The following is a 13,457-nucleotide window of genomic DNA, read 5'->3' as shown; positions in this document are numbered from 1 at the left end:
TAAAAAACATATTTCAAAAAGGCCAATTTTTCTTAAATTTTTCACACATAAAGTATCGATATCGTAGAATTTTCTAATGAATTTACAAAAAAAGTTGGTCGAGGATTTTCCTTGTAATCGCTAATTACATGTGGAAAAACACGGTTTTTGAGGTTATGTATCTGTTTTAATTTCAATAAAAGTGAACAAAATGCATCTAATTGACGTGGGTGTGCAACATTACACTCATATCGCACGTTTTACTACAGTTACGTTAAGAACTTTAACAGAAATGAAATTGAAATTCAGTGTGCTTCTGTTTACTTTCACGTACAGTCTTAGTCAAAAGATTGTAAAATCACATGTATTAAGTAGGTAATTATCTAAATATCAAGAAAATAAACACAAAATTTACTTGCAACTCATTACAATTCGTTTCCAAAAATTAAAAACTATTTTTTCAAATATTGATTTCTCGTAATAAACGTTTCATAGCAGTATAAGAATTCCGCAACTTTTTGCTGAGATTGTTACTCCAGTTCATCCTTAATATGAATGTCAGTTAAAACTGTTCATTCAAAATATAATTTGTAATTATCATTTTCCAAACAACTTTCTGGTGTATAACTATAATGTGGTTGTGTATTCTTTAATAAATTGAATTTAACAGCTATATTCATGTGTATAATTTTAGCGAATATATCATGACGTTTCTTATATTCGCTTTGAGCCAAAACGGTGCAAGAAGAAATGATGTGTTCAATTGTTTCCCCTTCAGTTCCGCAAATCCTACATTTATCAATTATTATCGATTGCAAACCGCATATGTGTTTTTTATAATTTCTTGTATTTATAACACGATCTTGTATTGCAAATATAAAACCCTCCGTCTCAGGGTGAATATTTGATTTCTTAAGCCATGCATGAGAAACCTGAATATTAAGTTCTGGTTGTTCCAGTTCTTTAAACTATCTCCCATGTAAAGACTTCTGTTTTATATTTGCTATAATGTCAGGTATATTTGGCTTAACAACATCTGAAATTATATTATCACTTAAATTTAAAGGTGAGTAACCTTTATCGGCTGAAACCAAAGCATTAAAAAAGGTGTTATCACGAGCTCTATTGAGGAAATAATTTTTTAGTGAAGCAATTTGATTGTGTTTCAGTATTTCTATTATTATTATTCAAAGAACCCAACAGAAGAATTCCAATTATAGGGTTCTGTTAAAATTTAATGACATCAAGAGAATAGAAAAGTATCTATATGGCCTGAATGCTCTAGATTAACATCAGTTGCATATGCAAATGTATCAGATACTGCTAAAGTTTCTCGATTTGACGCAGTTCAAGGTACAAGAAAATAGGTCCAATTGGCAATGCAGGAACATTTGAATTTCCATGACGTGCTCCAAATATTTTTTTGAACGGGCGTTAGATTTATTTATATACATATAAAAGGCATCCCGATAAAATATCCAGAATTCATCGAGAATCCAGGCCATTATAAATATACCTGCCCGACCTTTTCAGTATATCAGTTTATCAATTGCAGATAGCAAAAAATGGAAGCAAAACGTTTCGATGTAAAAACCAGCCTTCTAAACGAACTGAGATTATTCCAGTTGATGTTGAAGAAGAAAAGGAAAATGAATTATAACGTTACAATTGACGGCCCCGTTGGTAAGCGCGACACTATTATTTTTGTCATGGGACAAGAGGTGACATTAGATTGCCTTATCATATTCTGAAAAATCAGTACAAGGATCGAGGATTAGAAAAAAATTCATTAATTATTCATTATGGAGTAATGGAGCTCAATGTTAAGTTTGAGTCAACACAGTTAGAGGAGGCATTTTATGCGCAAAAGTAGGTATGTAAAAGTGAACAACTTACTTTTAGTTTTGCACCTTTCTTGCTACAGCTCAGCCGCTTGGACACCTAGTCCAGAAAAGGAAACCTAACAATCGAGTAACCATGTAAATAAATAATTAATAAACTCTTTTTCTATGTTAATAAATAAATATTAGATTAATAATTAATGCTGTAGTTATTTGTCTGTTTTAAGTAGGTAGTTGAAAACAAAAGATAAGATGATAAAAACCCAACTGATTTTTCCTTTAACTCATAACATAAGTCATATTCAATAATTAAAAAAAAAATGTTATTGAGGGATTTGAAGAAATTAGCAGGTAGGTATTGAAACAACTTTAACAAATACAGTTTTTACATCAATTTTATAAACAATGTTTTACCCCGTCGGAAAAATCTATCGATTTTCGTTAAAATCGTTATCTACATGAGTTTGATAGCATGGCTACTACCTTATAAAAATAGGACAGATTAATATTTTAACTGTTTTGCTGAACGGGTCGATGAGCCAAAGGCTTTTTAATATGCTTTAAAAACATGTCAAAAGTGTTCTAAAGGGCCCAACAAAAAACAAAGCAAAAAGGCAAATTTTAAGCGTTTTCAAAGGTGAATTTGTTTGGCCGAAATCGTATTCATCTTTGTGCTGAAGTGGCCTAACAGAAAAACTAAGCAAAAAGACGAATTTTAACTTTTAACAAAGACACTTTGAAAAACGGGGTAGAACAAGCCCACATAAATTTTTGCTTTTTTTAAACATACCTTTGAAAACAAGGTCAAATGCTTAAAAAACAAAGTGTTCTGAAGGGACCCTACTAGTAGTTAGGTATTTTCATTTATTTGCACAAACCATACAACTAATTTACATCCGCATTCGTTAAACATTATACCGTGAGTTTTTTACTTTACTGAACATAGGATTCATGGATCTGTAAGTTTGGTTGCCTATTTCAATTGAATTGTCTTGTCCATTTTAGAACTGAACATTGCCATTTTACATTGTATGTTCAGCGAAATAAAAAACGCAGTGTATGTATGTATGTATGTATGTGTTCGCGTTTTCTTGAAGGACCAGATTTGCGATATCGTTTGGCGCTTTTAAAATTGGTGAAGTAAAAAGGCTTATTGAAATGATGTTTCTGGTTTTATTTCTCAGTTGCAAGTGCGATACAGAACTAAGTAACAAGGGTTTACGTTAGGGGGGGTGGTAACCCCCACCAGTGGTAGAGCTAACGGCCTGAACAGTATGCATTATATTCGTATATACATTGATAACTCACAAGTTTATTTGTCATTCTTACTCCTTTTAATAAACTTACTAATTAATCTACATTCTTAGGTATTTAGTTATTTAGCTCTTAATTAACTTCACTTCTACCTAATAGTCAGTTTACTGTGAACGTTGCTACTCTACCTACTTACGTTCGGAAATAATATTTGTTTTTTGGGGAGTTCTCATATAAGAACGAACAAGGAACGTGTTTAACCCAAAAAAATCGCGGAAATTATTTTTTTCTTAGTAAGTCTATATGTATAGGTCTATTGTTATTTCTTTTAATAAATTACTTTTTTGTTTATGTTTATAAATCAGAATTTGAAAAGTATTTTTAATTAAGCCAGATAAAGTCATGTTTTTGAACTTTTTTCATTATATTCCATTCTCTTTTCCTTTTAAGTAAATTTTGTTTTAAATAGTTTTTGCATATATGTAAGTAAAAGAAATTCGTAACATTGAAAATTATAATGTTAGAGCAATATACCTATGTAGTTGTCATCTAAGTAAAAAATCTATTATAAGATTCTTTTAGGATCGATTATAACATATTACAGAGTGGCCAAAATATAGTTGTAATTATCTACTTTATTTAAAAATTGGAGTTTAATAATTACAAAAGCATTTATCATAATTCGTGCTTGCTTATGCAACTCTCAATACATGCGGAAATATGGTGCTAGCTGGGGTTAATTCTAATATTCACTAAATTATAGACAGTAAAGAAAAATTGAGAGGTAAATAAAATTGTATTTGAAAAGAATACATAAAAACTAGTATTTATGATGATAATAGAGTAAATTGCAAAAGATCATTGAATGAATATTCATAAATAATCTCATAAAAACAGTTCCCTGAACACTTGGACGGTTAAAAAGATACAATATAAAGCACCTATATAACAAACATAATCTAATTCTAATGTTCTAAGTGTAGAAGAGTTAATAAATATTTAAACTCACTCTACAATCTATTTCATAGTACGGGTGACTCATATCTTTGCTCATTTTATATACACACTTAGCATTAATGTTAGGCAATAGGATAATAAGGCTTATGTTCAACTAATCTGTGAAAAGTATTATTCGATGTTGCAGAACTTTGTACCTTCTTTTGTGAAAAATAATTTTACTTACTCTCTATGGAATAGCTACATTAAATCTACGAACTGTCGATAACTATAGTTCACGCTACATGGTGATGTATATTATGTAATAAACAGAAGTCAGGCGAATGTGCTCTAACAATACTTTTACTGTTAAAATAACTTACGCTATCTGTCTTAATGTATCTTACTCAGAAGTCAGCACTTACAGCTTTATAGAGTAATTAACTACCTACTGTTTCATAACAATATCAGGTTTTATAAATATGAAAAAATTACACATTTCAATTTCTCGGTATCACTAGACGTTTACAGTGTGATTAAATAATACTGAAAATTGCACTAAAATCGCCCAAGAACTGACCGCATTTAGCCGAAAGGTATTTTCGACAGGGTCGGCAGTCAACTAAGTGCGGTCAGGATGTTAGCACTGAATGATAAGCTATATAAAACCTGCAACTCTAAGCGATGTTCCTTAAAGTAAATGGCAGTAGAATATCAATAAATCCAATTGACTGGCACCCACTGATGTTCAGTAGTTAAAGCATCCAAGGCCTCCACTATTTGTCGAAAAGTGATGTCGAAGTCGTTATTGACAATTACCTGGTCAATGTACTTGTCATACGTTCGTTGCATACTGGCGCTATCCTCGAGTGCTCGTTTTAGATCTTCTTCCTACAAAACGGATTTATTCCCATTAACATCAGCAACTACTGGTTTAAACCAAGTCCTAAACTAATACCAACTGATACTTACTTCATACAGAGAGGCCAGAGATTCTAGAGTCCTTGCCCTCCTTGAACTGTAGCGTATAGAGCTCTGACGGTCAAACTTCATGCAACAAAAATAAGCTACGTAATGGAACATTCTCACAATAAAATTGACATAAAACAAACACGGGGACTCTAAATCTACTTTCTGATACAATTTCAAGTATTTCATGCAATTTTAAATAAAAATAATGTTTGACCCAAGCACATTTCTGTTTGCACAGCGTGACACTCACCGTTAAATTCCGGCTGGAGTAACGTAAATTCGAGTTGCTTTTGCCTACGTCATATAAATTTTTCAGTTGCTCCATCCCTGGTGCCGCGATAAAAATTACATAAGGTAGGAATTCGGAACTGTTGTGGAGAATTTTTAACGCCATCGGGCTACAGTCCAGCACGCACATTTTTCCCTGAAAATAAATTTTCTTCGAAACACGTCCCAGGTGATCGAAGAGCGAACTCACTTGTTTTATCACATCCCTAATAGCATCTAAGTGTGTTCCATACAGATGTCCGTTGTATTCTCCGTACTCGAGAAATTTAGAATGTTTGATGTCGTCGTCCATTGTCTCAGGATCTGTGAACCAGTAGCTCTGACCGTTCTCTTCCAGCACTCTCTGTGGTCTTGTCGTATCTGAAACAGATGAAATTAATATTTAACACGTGACAAACTTACCGCATCGTACATGGCACAACTCCTCCGAATTTATCAGGATCGCTGTTGATCAAGCGATTTTTCAGCGTTCTTCGTCCCACACCTTGCGTACCAATCAATACCAAAGTTTTCCTCTTGAACGGTGGCATCCTGGTAACCTCTTCGTACAACAATAGCTCAGCCTTATCGAAATCACAATTACTTTTCGATTGGTAGATGATTTTTTTCTTCTTTTTCGAAATTCTAGCACCGCATATGCTTATTTTGTGGACGAAGTCAGCCTCGGGGGCTACGAACGCCTTTCTTCTCTCTTCCAACTCTAGAGATGGGATAAGACCTGTTCTGCCGTCACCGCCAACCTTTTTAGCTTGCCACCAATTGGGATCTCTTTGATCGACGATCTGTAAAATGTCGCCCCGGTCGAAGGGCAAGCCGATTTCTTTGCATGGCAGCAAAGTGTCTTCTTCCGGGACGTACTCGTAGAGTGCCCTCATGTAGCACTGCAAAATCGATAAGTTTCATAACTTGTCACATGAAATTCAACACAAAGAAAAGTAATCTTGTTTATGGTTTCATCCCAACATAAAATTTTATTGCAGTGGAATTAGAGCACGGAAAATTGACAGTTCTGTCTCAATTTGGAAACCAATTCTAAGCGACAGTAAAATCTTTGTGTTGAGGATGAAGTATAGATTGGATTAAAACGTACTGTGAGTTTTTTAGAGACTCCGTTGTTGGTTCCGTTCATGACAAGTGAAGCGTGAGTTTCCGGATCTTTGGGTTGACCTACTTTGAGGGTGACCGAATCCTTCGACTTTGCCACTTCAGTCTGCAACTCTTCCGCGCTGTTGACAGGTGTCCCATTAACTTCCAAAATCACGTCCCCGACATGAAGCAGTCCTTGCTTCTCGATCATCCCCCCTTCAAGAATTCGCGCTATCACCAGATTCTCGTTGTCATCCACTTGCACCTGCACGTACGTTTCTTAGATGTGATAAACAATCTTGAGAATACACTTACCGTCAATCCCAGGGGTTCCCCGTTCTTCTTCCGGACCCCCACCATCCTGAAAGTCTCCCCCGTCATGCCGTTCAACTCTGGGAATAATTTGGAAATGTCAGTCTTCACCGGTTTCGGATTTTCGCTGATTCGTGCGACTTCGTCGTGGCACTCGATGAGCGATTTGAAATGGGGAGTCGATAGTAAATCCACCAGTTCCTTGGCCTCTTTGCTTTTTGATTTGCTGCAGCGTACGGTTAAATCCTTGATTATTTCTTTGCTTTCTTTGGTGACTGGCTTCGGAAGCACTGGAAGATCTTCTAGTTTGTCTTGTACCTGAAACAAAGCTCGTTTGAGAAAAGGGGAGTACGGTCCTGGCGGATTTAATGGGTGCGTAGCGTGCGTACGAGCTTTCTACCTGCTCTTAGCGACAACCTGTGGAATTACGCAACTTCCTCGACTTTTGCCCCGGACCAGGTAAAAAGACGCGATAAAGGGAGTCAGGTGTTAAGGAGGTTTCTTTGTTTGCCGAATATAACGACGGGGTGCCACTACAATCATTTGTAACAAATCTACAACAAACAGATATCTGTCTTTCAACTGACACCGTTAGATTTGCCCCTGGCAGCGTCTTTACCTTTGTGAAGACTAATTCAGAATATCTCTATTTTTAATTATCACTTTCATGGATGTAAGGAAATTCGCATTGTTAAATTAAAACTGGAAATTGTTTTTGCTGCTGCCGGTCTCGTTCGAATTACTACAGACAAGGCTATGTTGTGGTAAGTCAGCACAACAAGTTTACATAATTGGCCTACAACCCAAGTAAATAAATTCTTGTCCCGATTCTTGCAGTAATGGCAAATATTAATTAAACAGGGGAATCATTTAAATGTAAATTAACTCGATTATGCTGATTCTTCCCTGATTGGTTGCCATTTTGCTGGCAGACTCTGCCATACTTCCTCACATTTGAACTTTGAAATAACGAACTTAGAAGCACAAAAAACTTAACTGCTCGCCGTTGGTAACTCATTAGCTTAATTCGATTTTTTTAATTCAAATAAGTCTCGGAAAGAGATTTTAGAAAAACGTACAAAGTGTAAATTTAAATACTTATACGTATATAAAATAAATTATGGCTTTAGGAAGAAATGGTGAAAACTGTACAGAGATGACATCATTTGTCATGACAATGAACTGATGGCAACTTTTTTCAAATAATTTTACTTAACTGTCCCCTAACCAACACTACAATCATTATTTAGACATTTGAATAATTTCCTCGTTTAAAGTGCATATCTACCGTCCAACAAAAGTTGGTAATTTGGAAACGAAAGTTCTAGAATTTGTGGTAATTGTTTTGATAAATGTGGCAACGACCCTGTTACTCATGAAAATATCATTTCTCACTATTTTATTATCTGGGTTGTTGGTATTTAAATGTTTCACAGAAATAGGATAACATTCTTGGGTTCTTGATATTTCAAGCTAAAACGATAAGAAGTGAAAAAGAGCAAAATCGGAGTCCTTAATGAACAAAAATATAAAAAAAGAGAAAATGCGGTGTGGAATGTGTTGTGAAAAATATGTAACAGATTAAGGAGGACCTAATTAACACTCATTAAGCACTAAAGAAGCCTGGGAAAAACTGAGAGATTTACATTGTTGAAATGAAGAAATATTAAAAGACACAAATGATGGATTGTTATTTGAAATAATTTTTTGAGAACTGGAAGACAAACGAACAAAAGTGGTAAGCAATAATTTATTGTTGTCAAAGAATACTTAGGCCCGGTTGTACAGGTTATTCTAAATGATTGTAGTCGAAGTAGGCCATGCCCATGTTATTACATTTTTGCCGCTTTCATGTGAACTGTCAGTTTTGTCGCTGTGCTGTCACTGTCATTTTTTAGGTGAAAAGTGCGGTGATGAGATTTTTATTTAGGTATTTTTGTTAAATTAACGATTGAATCCAGAAACATTGAGTTGTTTTGCACCCAATTTAACTCCCGTGTGTGAACGGTGTGTTCTCACTTATTCACATCATTTTGATGTTTTTTATACTGAGCGGCAACCAGAAATTTTACAGTTTTCACGCCTACTTCGACTACAATCATTTAGAATAAGCCTGTATAAAGCTTAGTTAACATCGTATCAGCTAACAACGCGTCAATTCGGAAATCCGCCCATTTGATTGGCTGATTCAAATCCAATTTTAAATATCCCCCAATCAGATCGCTTAACATTACGTTAACTTTAACAAGAACTTGACATCGCTTAATACAATCGAGCCTTAGTTTATTTTACACCAATCTCGACTAGTAAAATAAATGAAAATAAATCTACATATACAGGTGTCCCAAAAATGGCGTACAAACTACTTACTACCTTATCGAGGATGTTTAAATGTACATAAAAACAATATGGAAAAACGTTTCCGACAAAAAAATCTATTATTATAATAATAATAATTAATGGAAGTTCCTTAACATTGACACAGAACATAATACACAACAAAGTCAAAATGCGGAGGCGAGACGCCGGTAATTATGTTGATAAGCACTGCACTATTACTTGATAGTAATATCCGTAATAGTGTATGTACTCCGGCAAAATTGCCGTGCCGCCGGGTGGAGGTGGGATAGTATAATAATAATTAACCGTAATACAATGTAAACAAAGATATATTCGTACATCATTACCTTGAAATGTTACCGTAGTGGATTTAAAATAATTTTTTCGATTTCCAAAGTTTCTAAATTCTCTATTATGCAAGTTAGATATTGGTAGTGAGTGATCTTGTACTTTGTGATAATATGTACGATGAGAGGTACCTAGTTGTCATGACAATTTCAAAATAATTGACCTGTTAAGTGCCACTTTCAAAGACCGCCAAATCAGCAAATAAGTCCAATAGAATGTTTTTAACATTTTTCTGACGTTTACGGTAATCTCTTCTACACCCTAGTGCACCGTTAGTACGCCATTTTTGGGACATTAATAGGTTTAAAAGAAGATCTTTTAATTTTGTTTGTTTTCTTGGGATGTCAGTTATTCGTGTCAGTCATATTAATCCATTTATTGTCCAAATTTACAGGCTTAGTTTTAGTTGTAACAAAGATTTTCATTAATTACGTCCGAGGAGTTATGTTTTTAATAATATTATCCTGTTTTACTTTTCCACACAAACAGTGGCATCAGAGAATGTTTCAAGATTCGTGGGTTTGCAGACTCATTTAGATGGTTGGTCGAAGATGTGCAGAAAGTGGATAAATGTGCGGTATTGTTAGTGTTTGTTTTATTGATACAGAATTAAAATCTACATCGCTTGATTAATTGGAGAAAGTTTTAATCCCATTTCACTTTCTGGACTCTTCTAACTTTTTAAGCGATTACAATTTAACCGTCGATAGTTTTGCTTATGAGAACAAGTTACAACAAACTAACATAGTTACCTATTTTCACGTAGGGGACTAGGTATTGTTAGTTTAACAAGGTAAAAAAATAATTCAAACGTGAGAATCGTGAATGCAAATAATACCTACTTAGAAAAACAATCGTTAAGGCACGCAATGTTACTTTCCGCGTTTCTGAATTTTTCGTAATTTATTTTTTGTATTTTGTTTGTCCAGAATAATGCAATTCCAAAACAACATGGCTGATATGGATCGATTTAATTCTAGAAATTTACATAACATTATGTGAGAATTTTAAGGCGAGTTATTTTGTTGTGATTCAGGCTCAAAATTAAATCCGACTGAATCAAGTTTGATGAGAAAAGAGTTGTATCTCATTATCAAACATTTGTTTTGAATACTTGCTCTCGAAAGTGACGATATTTTCAATGTTGCGAAATGCCGAAAAATGGAAAAATTAACAACTGTGTAGGTAGTAGTAATGTAGTGAAATTTTTTTAACAATATCCTTAGTTGTGTATCTCAGTTGACAATCGATTATTTTTCTGTGATGAGAAACACTTTCTTAAGCATATTTCGTTACAAAGCATATCGTTGGCATCGCAATAAGTTAAATTACAATTTTTCAATATTTAATTCATAGTGAGAAAACAAATTCGAATAAAGTGAATTCATAACGAAGGTGTGCCCTGATTTGATCGCCAAGCCTACAACACCGACAAATTAACTACACAACAATTTAATTTTCCGATAATCACCAGGAACATAATAAATTCGATTATAAGAACAATGACACGGACTTTGATAAAAGAGTAATCTTGGTACTTTCCATAAATCTTGTACATAAAGCTTTTAGCATATTACTGCAATGCAATTTCTACTAAAACGAAATGAAACAAATAAAACATTTACTTTTAAAATATTCAATATTTCTGGCAGAGAGAGCGGTTAACGTTTTGCATTTTTATTTACATAGAAGCCAGTGTTGCCGTTGTTGCATTGTGGTACCTCTTCCATAGGCACACTCACATACACAGGTGTGGCAGCGTACCGCGTACCTTTAAACATGATTCACATATCAAGTATTTAATAAAATTGCACAAATTGGGCCAGATACAGTTTTTAATCGGAAAATGAAAAAATATATGTTACAGTAGGTACCGTTCATTTACCTATTGCGATTTAGATGATCAGATAAGCACACGAACGCATCATAAGAGTGACGTCATCATCAACATCAACAATCGAACAACACTGATAGAAAGTTCACATATTTGTCGTTAAACTGACACAAAGCGTTGTCAACACCACATGTAACGATAACACTGGATACTTGCACACGATTTGGAGTAGTTCAAGCCGAACAAAAGAGGATTTAAGGGCACTGGACGCAGGTGTTTTTATGGTACGTATATCAAATACGCGACCCGCGAAGCCAACTTGGTGGGTTTCTGATCCACGGAGAAAACGTCGACTGGGTGGGGGCACGATGATGAGGTAGTCAAGCCCCCACGAGCGACTACAGGTTAATTTCATTGCCCCGTTAACTACATATTTCAAAAGTCGCGAGCATGTCACCATTTCGACGAGTTTTCAAAAAGTGATGGTACTTGCAGTACTTTCCAGTTCCGTTAGAAATATTCGCAAGGAAAGTATGAAATGCGGCAGGAAAGCGTACCAATTTCGTGTTTGATGTTTTATCAGAAAGATGTAATTTTAACTGTAAATGTGGAAATTCGAGTGAAATTTCAACTTTGATCAAATTTGTTAGAAAGGATAGTGATTAAGGGAGATAAACACGAATTTCAAATTAAAAAAAAAAGTATTTAGATTAAGAGAATGGTATAAACGTCTGTTTTTTTCTCAAAAACGAAATCTTTGTTGTCTAGCATGAGAAAAGTATTATTGTGGTAAAACTGGAAGTAAAAAATATTTTAATATAGCTAAACTTGTAACTCAAAGAAGATTATTATTTATATGCGATATACCGGTTATCAGCCCGAAAAATTCAGATGCGCTTATTTTTGGTGTGTTTAACGCTAAAAATGTGAAATTTTAATGAGTCACCGCATTTGACCATTTTGGACATTTAATTTGATTAAACTTAGAACATTTTATTACCTCATTGTTTTGAAATTGTAACAAAAATCTTGTTAATAGTTTTTTGTTCTCACATACCTACATAGTTAGATATTTTTGTGCTTTATTCAGGTTTTGAGTAATACTTTGCTTTAATTGCTCTAAATAGGTCAACTTGATTTTTTTAAATCGATAAATACACAGTTGTGTTCAAAAAGGTGTTGTACAGAAGTTGTAGTGTGTGAACTTGTACATGATTTAGTACAGTTCAAAAAAGTGTTGTACAGCTTTGTTGCGTGTACGCTTCCTAGCAATACCTAATAATGCTTATTGAACACAAAAGTAGAAAGAACAAGTTCCAAACAAGAGAAAGACACATCCATGGTGATGCTGAATTAAAGGTAATTAAAAAAGTAATTGGGGTTGTCAAGCAACAATAATAATTTTCTTGTATTTTTGTTCATAGCATTGTCGGGTTGCTATGGTTTAACTTATTGTTTATTATTGTTGTGTCTGTGGCGTGGAATATGCATGGACAAGGTTAGTTTATCCCTACCGTTTTAGATTTAAAAAAATTGTTTTCTGGACTCTTTAGAATCTCCATATGACCCATTTTTTTTGTACTAGCATTTAAAAAACACCTGTATATCGTCGGCTTTCTTTAAAAACCGTGTATGTCTAATTAGCAAAATTTTTCTGGAGAAAAATAAAATTGTTCAAATTCTTATTTTTTTGGAGTAAGGTGCAAAAAATGTTAATTATAGTTCTGTATAATATTTTATCAAAACAGTCTGCTGATTGTATTATGAAACTTATTTAACTTATTAACTTATTTAAAGAAAGCCGACGATATGCAAAGTCATTGTCGACTCTAATCATTTCACTTAGGTTAAGAAAATTATATCTCCACAGATTGCGTCGATCATTGACTGTTGATGCATTTTTCTTCGCATATTGGTAATATTTTTTTAAAGGATTATTTCGGTTCTACAAAAGCTTTGAGCAGATTTCTTAGCTATCTTACGCTTTCATTAAAAGGACAGCAGAAAACTAGATTAAATTCTACACAAATTAAATTAAAAAACACAAAGTGCGATCCCCACAACACATTACGAGCATGCCAATCACAATCACTTGTGCAATGATTGTCATTTGTGTTCAGTATACAATAGGCAATAGGCGGATAACAGCGACAACACTTTGAAAAACTGAACAATATTTATTAATTTTTTATTAATTATTTACTTTACCTAAAGTATTTAATTATTTTAAACGCTACCTACGCCCGTATTTAATGCATTTTATTTTT

The 13,457-nt window shown here is 34.0% G+C and overlaps 1 protein-coding gene and 1 long non-coding RNA gene across 4 annotated transcripts in view; one reads left to right on the top strand and one right to left on the bottom strand.

Annotated features, from left to right (window-relative positions):
- Positions 1-274: 274 nt before the first annotated feature.
- Positions 275-2,017, top strand: LOC138131601 (uncharacterized). Its single transcript, XR_011159858.1, has 3 exons — positions 275-343; positions 1,535-1,848; positions 1,904-2,017. It is a non-coding gene; the product is annotated as an uncharacterized lncRNA (long non-coding RNA).
- Positions 2,018-3,851: 1,834 nt separating this feature from the next.
- The window catches only part of vari (MAGUK p55 subfamily member vari), a 77,153-nt gene continuing 67,547 nt past the window's right edge, over positions 3,852-13,457 (bottom strand). For 2 of the 3 annotated variants that reach the window (XM_069048659.1, XM_069048660.1), the window contains exons 3-9: positions 6,672-6,986; positions 6,361-6,621; positions 5,683-6,151; positions 5,461-5,630; positions 5,233-5,406; positions 4,983-5,057; positions 3,852-4,901 (exon numbers count right to left, since the gene is read on the bottom strand). In XM_069048659.1, coding sequence (XP_068904760.1) covers positions 4,725-4,901; positions 4,983-5,057; positions 5,233-5,406; positions 5,461-5,630; positions 5,683-6,151; positions 6,361-6,621; positions 6,672-6,986 — 1,641 coding nt within the window. In that variant the 3' untranslated portion in view covers positions 3,852-4,724. Of the gene's footprint in view, positions 4,902-4,982; positions 5,058-5,232; positions 5,407-5,460; positions 5,631-5,682; positions 6,152-6,360; positions 6,622-6,671; positions 6,987-11,241; positions 11,550-13,457 lie in introns of those variants that run through there. The other variant, XM_069048661.1, reaches the window with a different exon arrangement.

Source organism: Tenebrio molitor, chromosome 5 (genome assembly GCF_963966145.1).
Source record: "Tenebrio molitor chromosome 5, icTenMoli1.1, whole genome shotgun sequence".
NCBI lineage: Eukaryota > Metazoa > Arthropoda > Insecta > Coleoptera > Tenebrionidae > Tenebrio > Tenebrio molitor.
The sequence above is the reverse complement of the archived record's forward strand: the minus strand, read 5'-3'. Positions and strand labels throughout refer to the sequence as shown.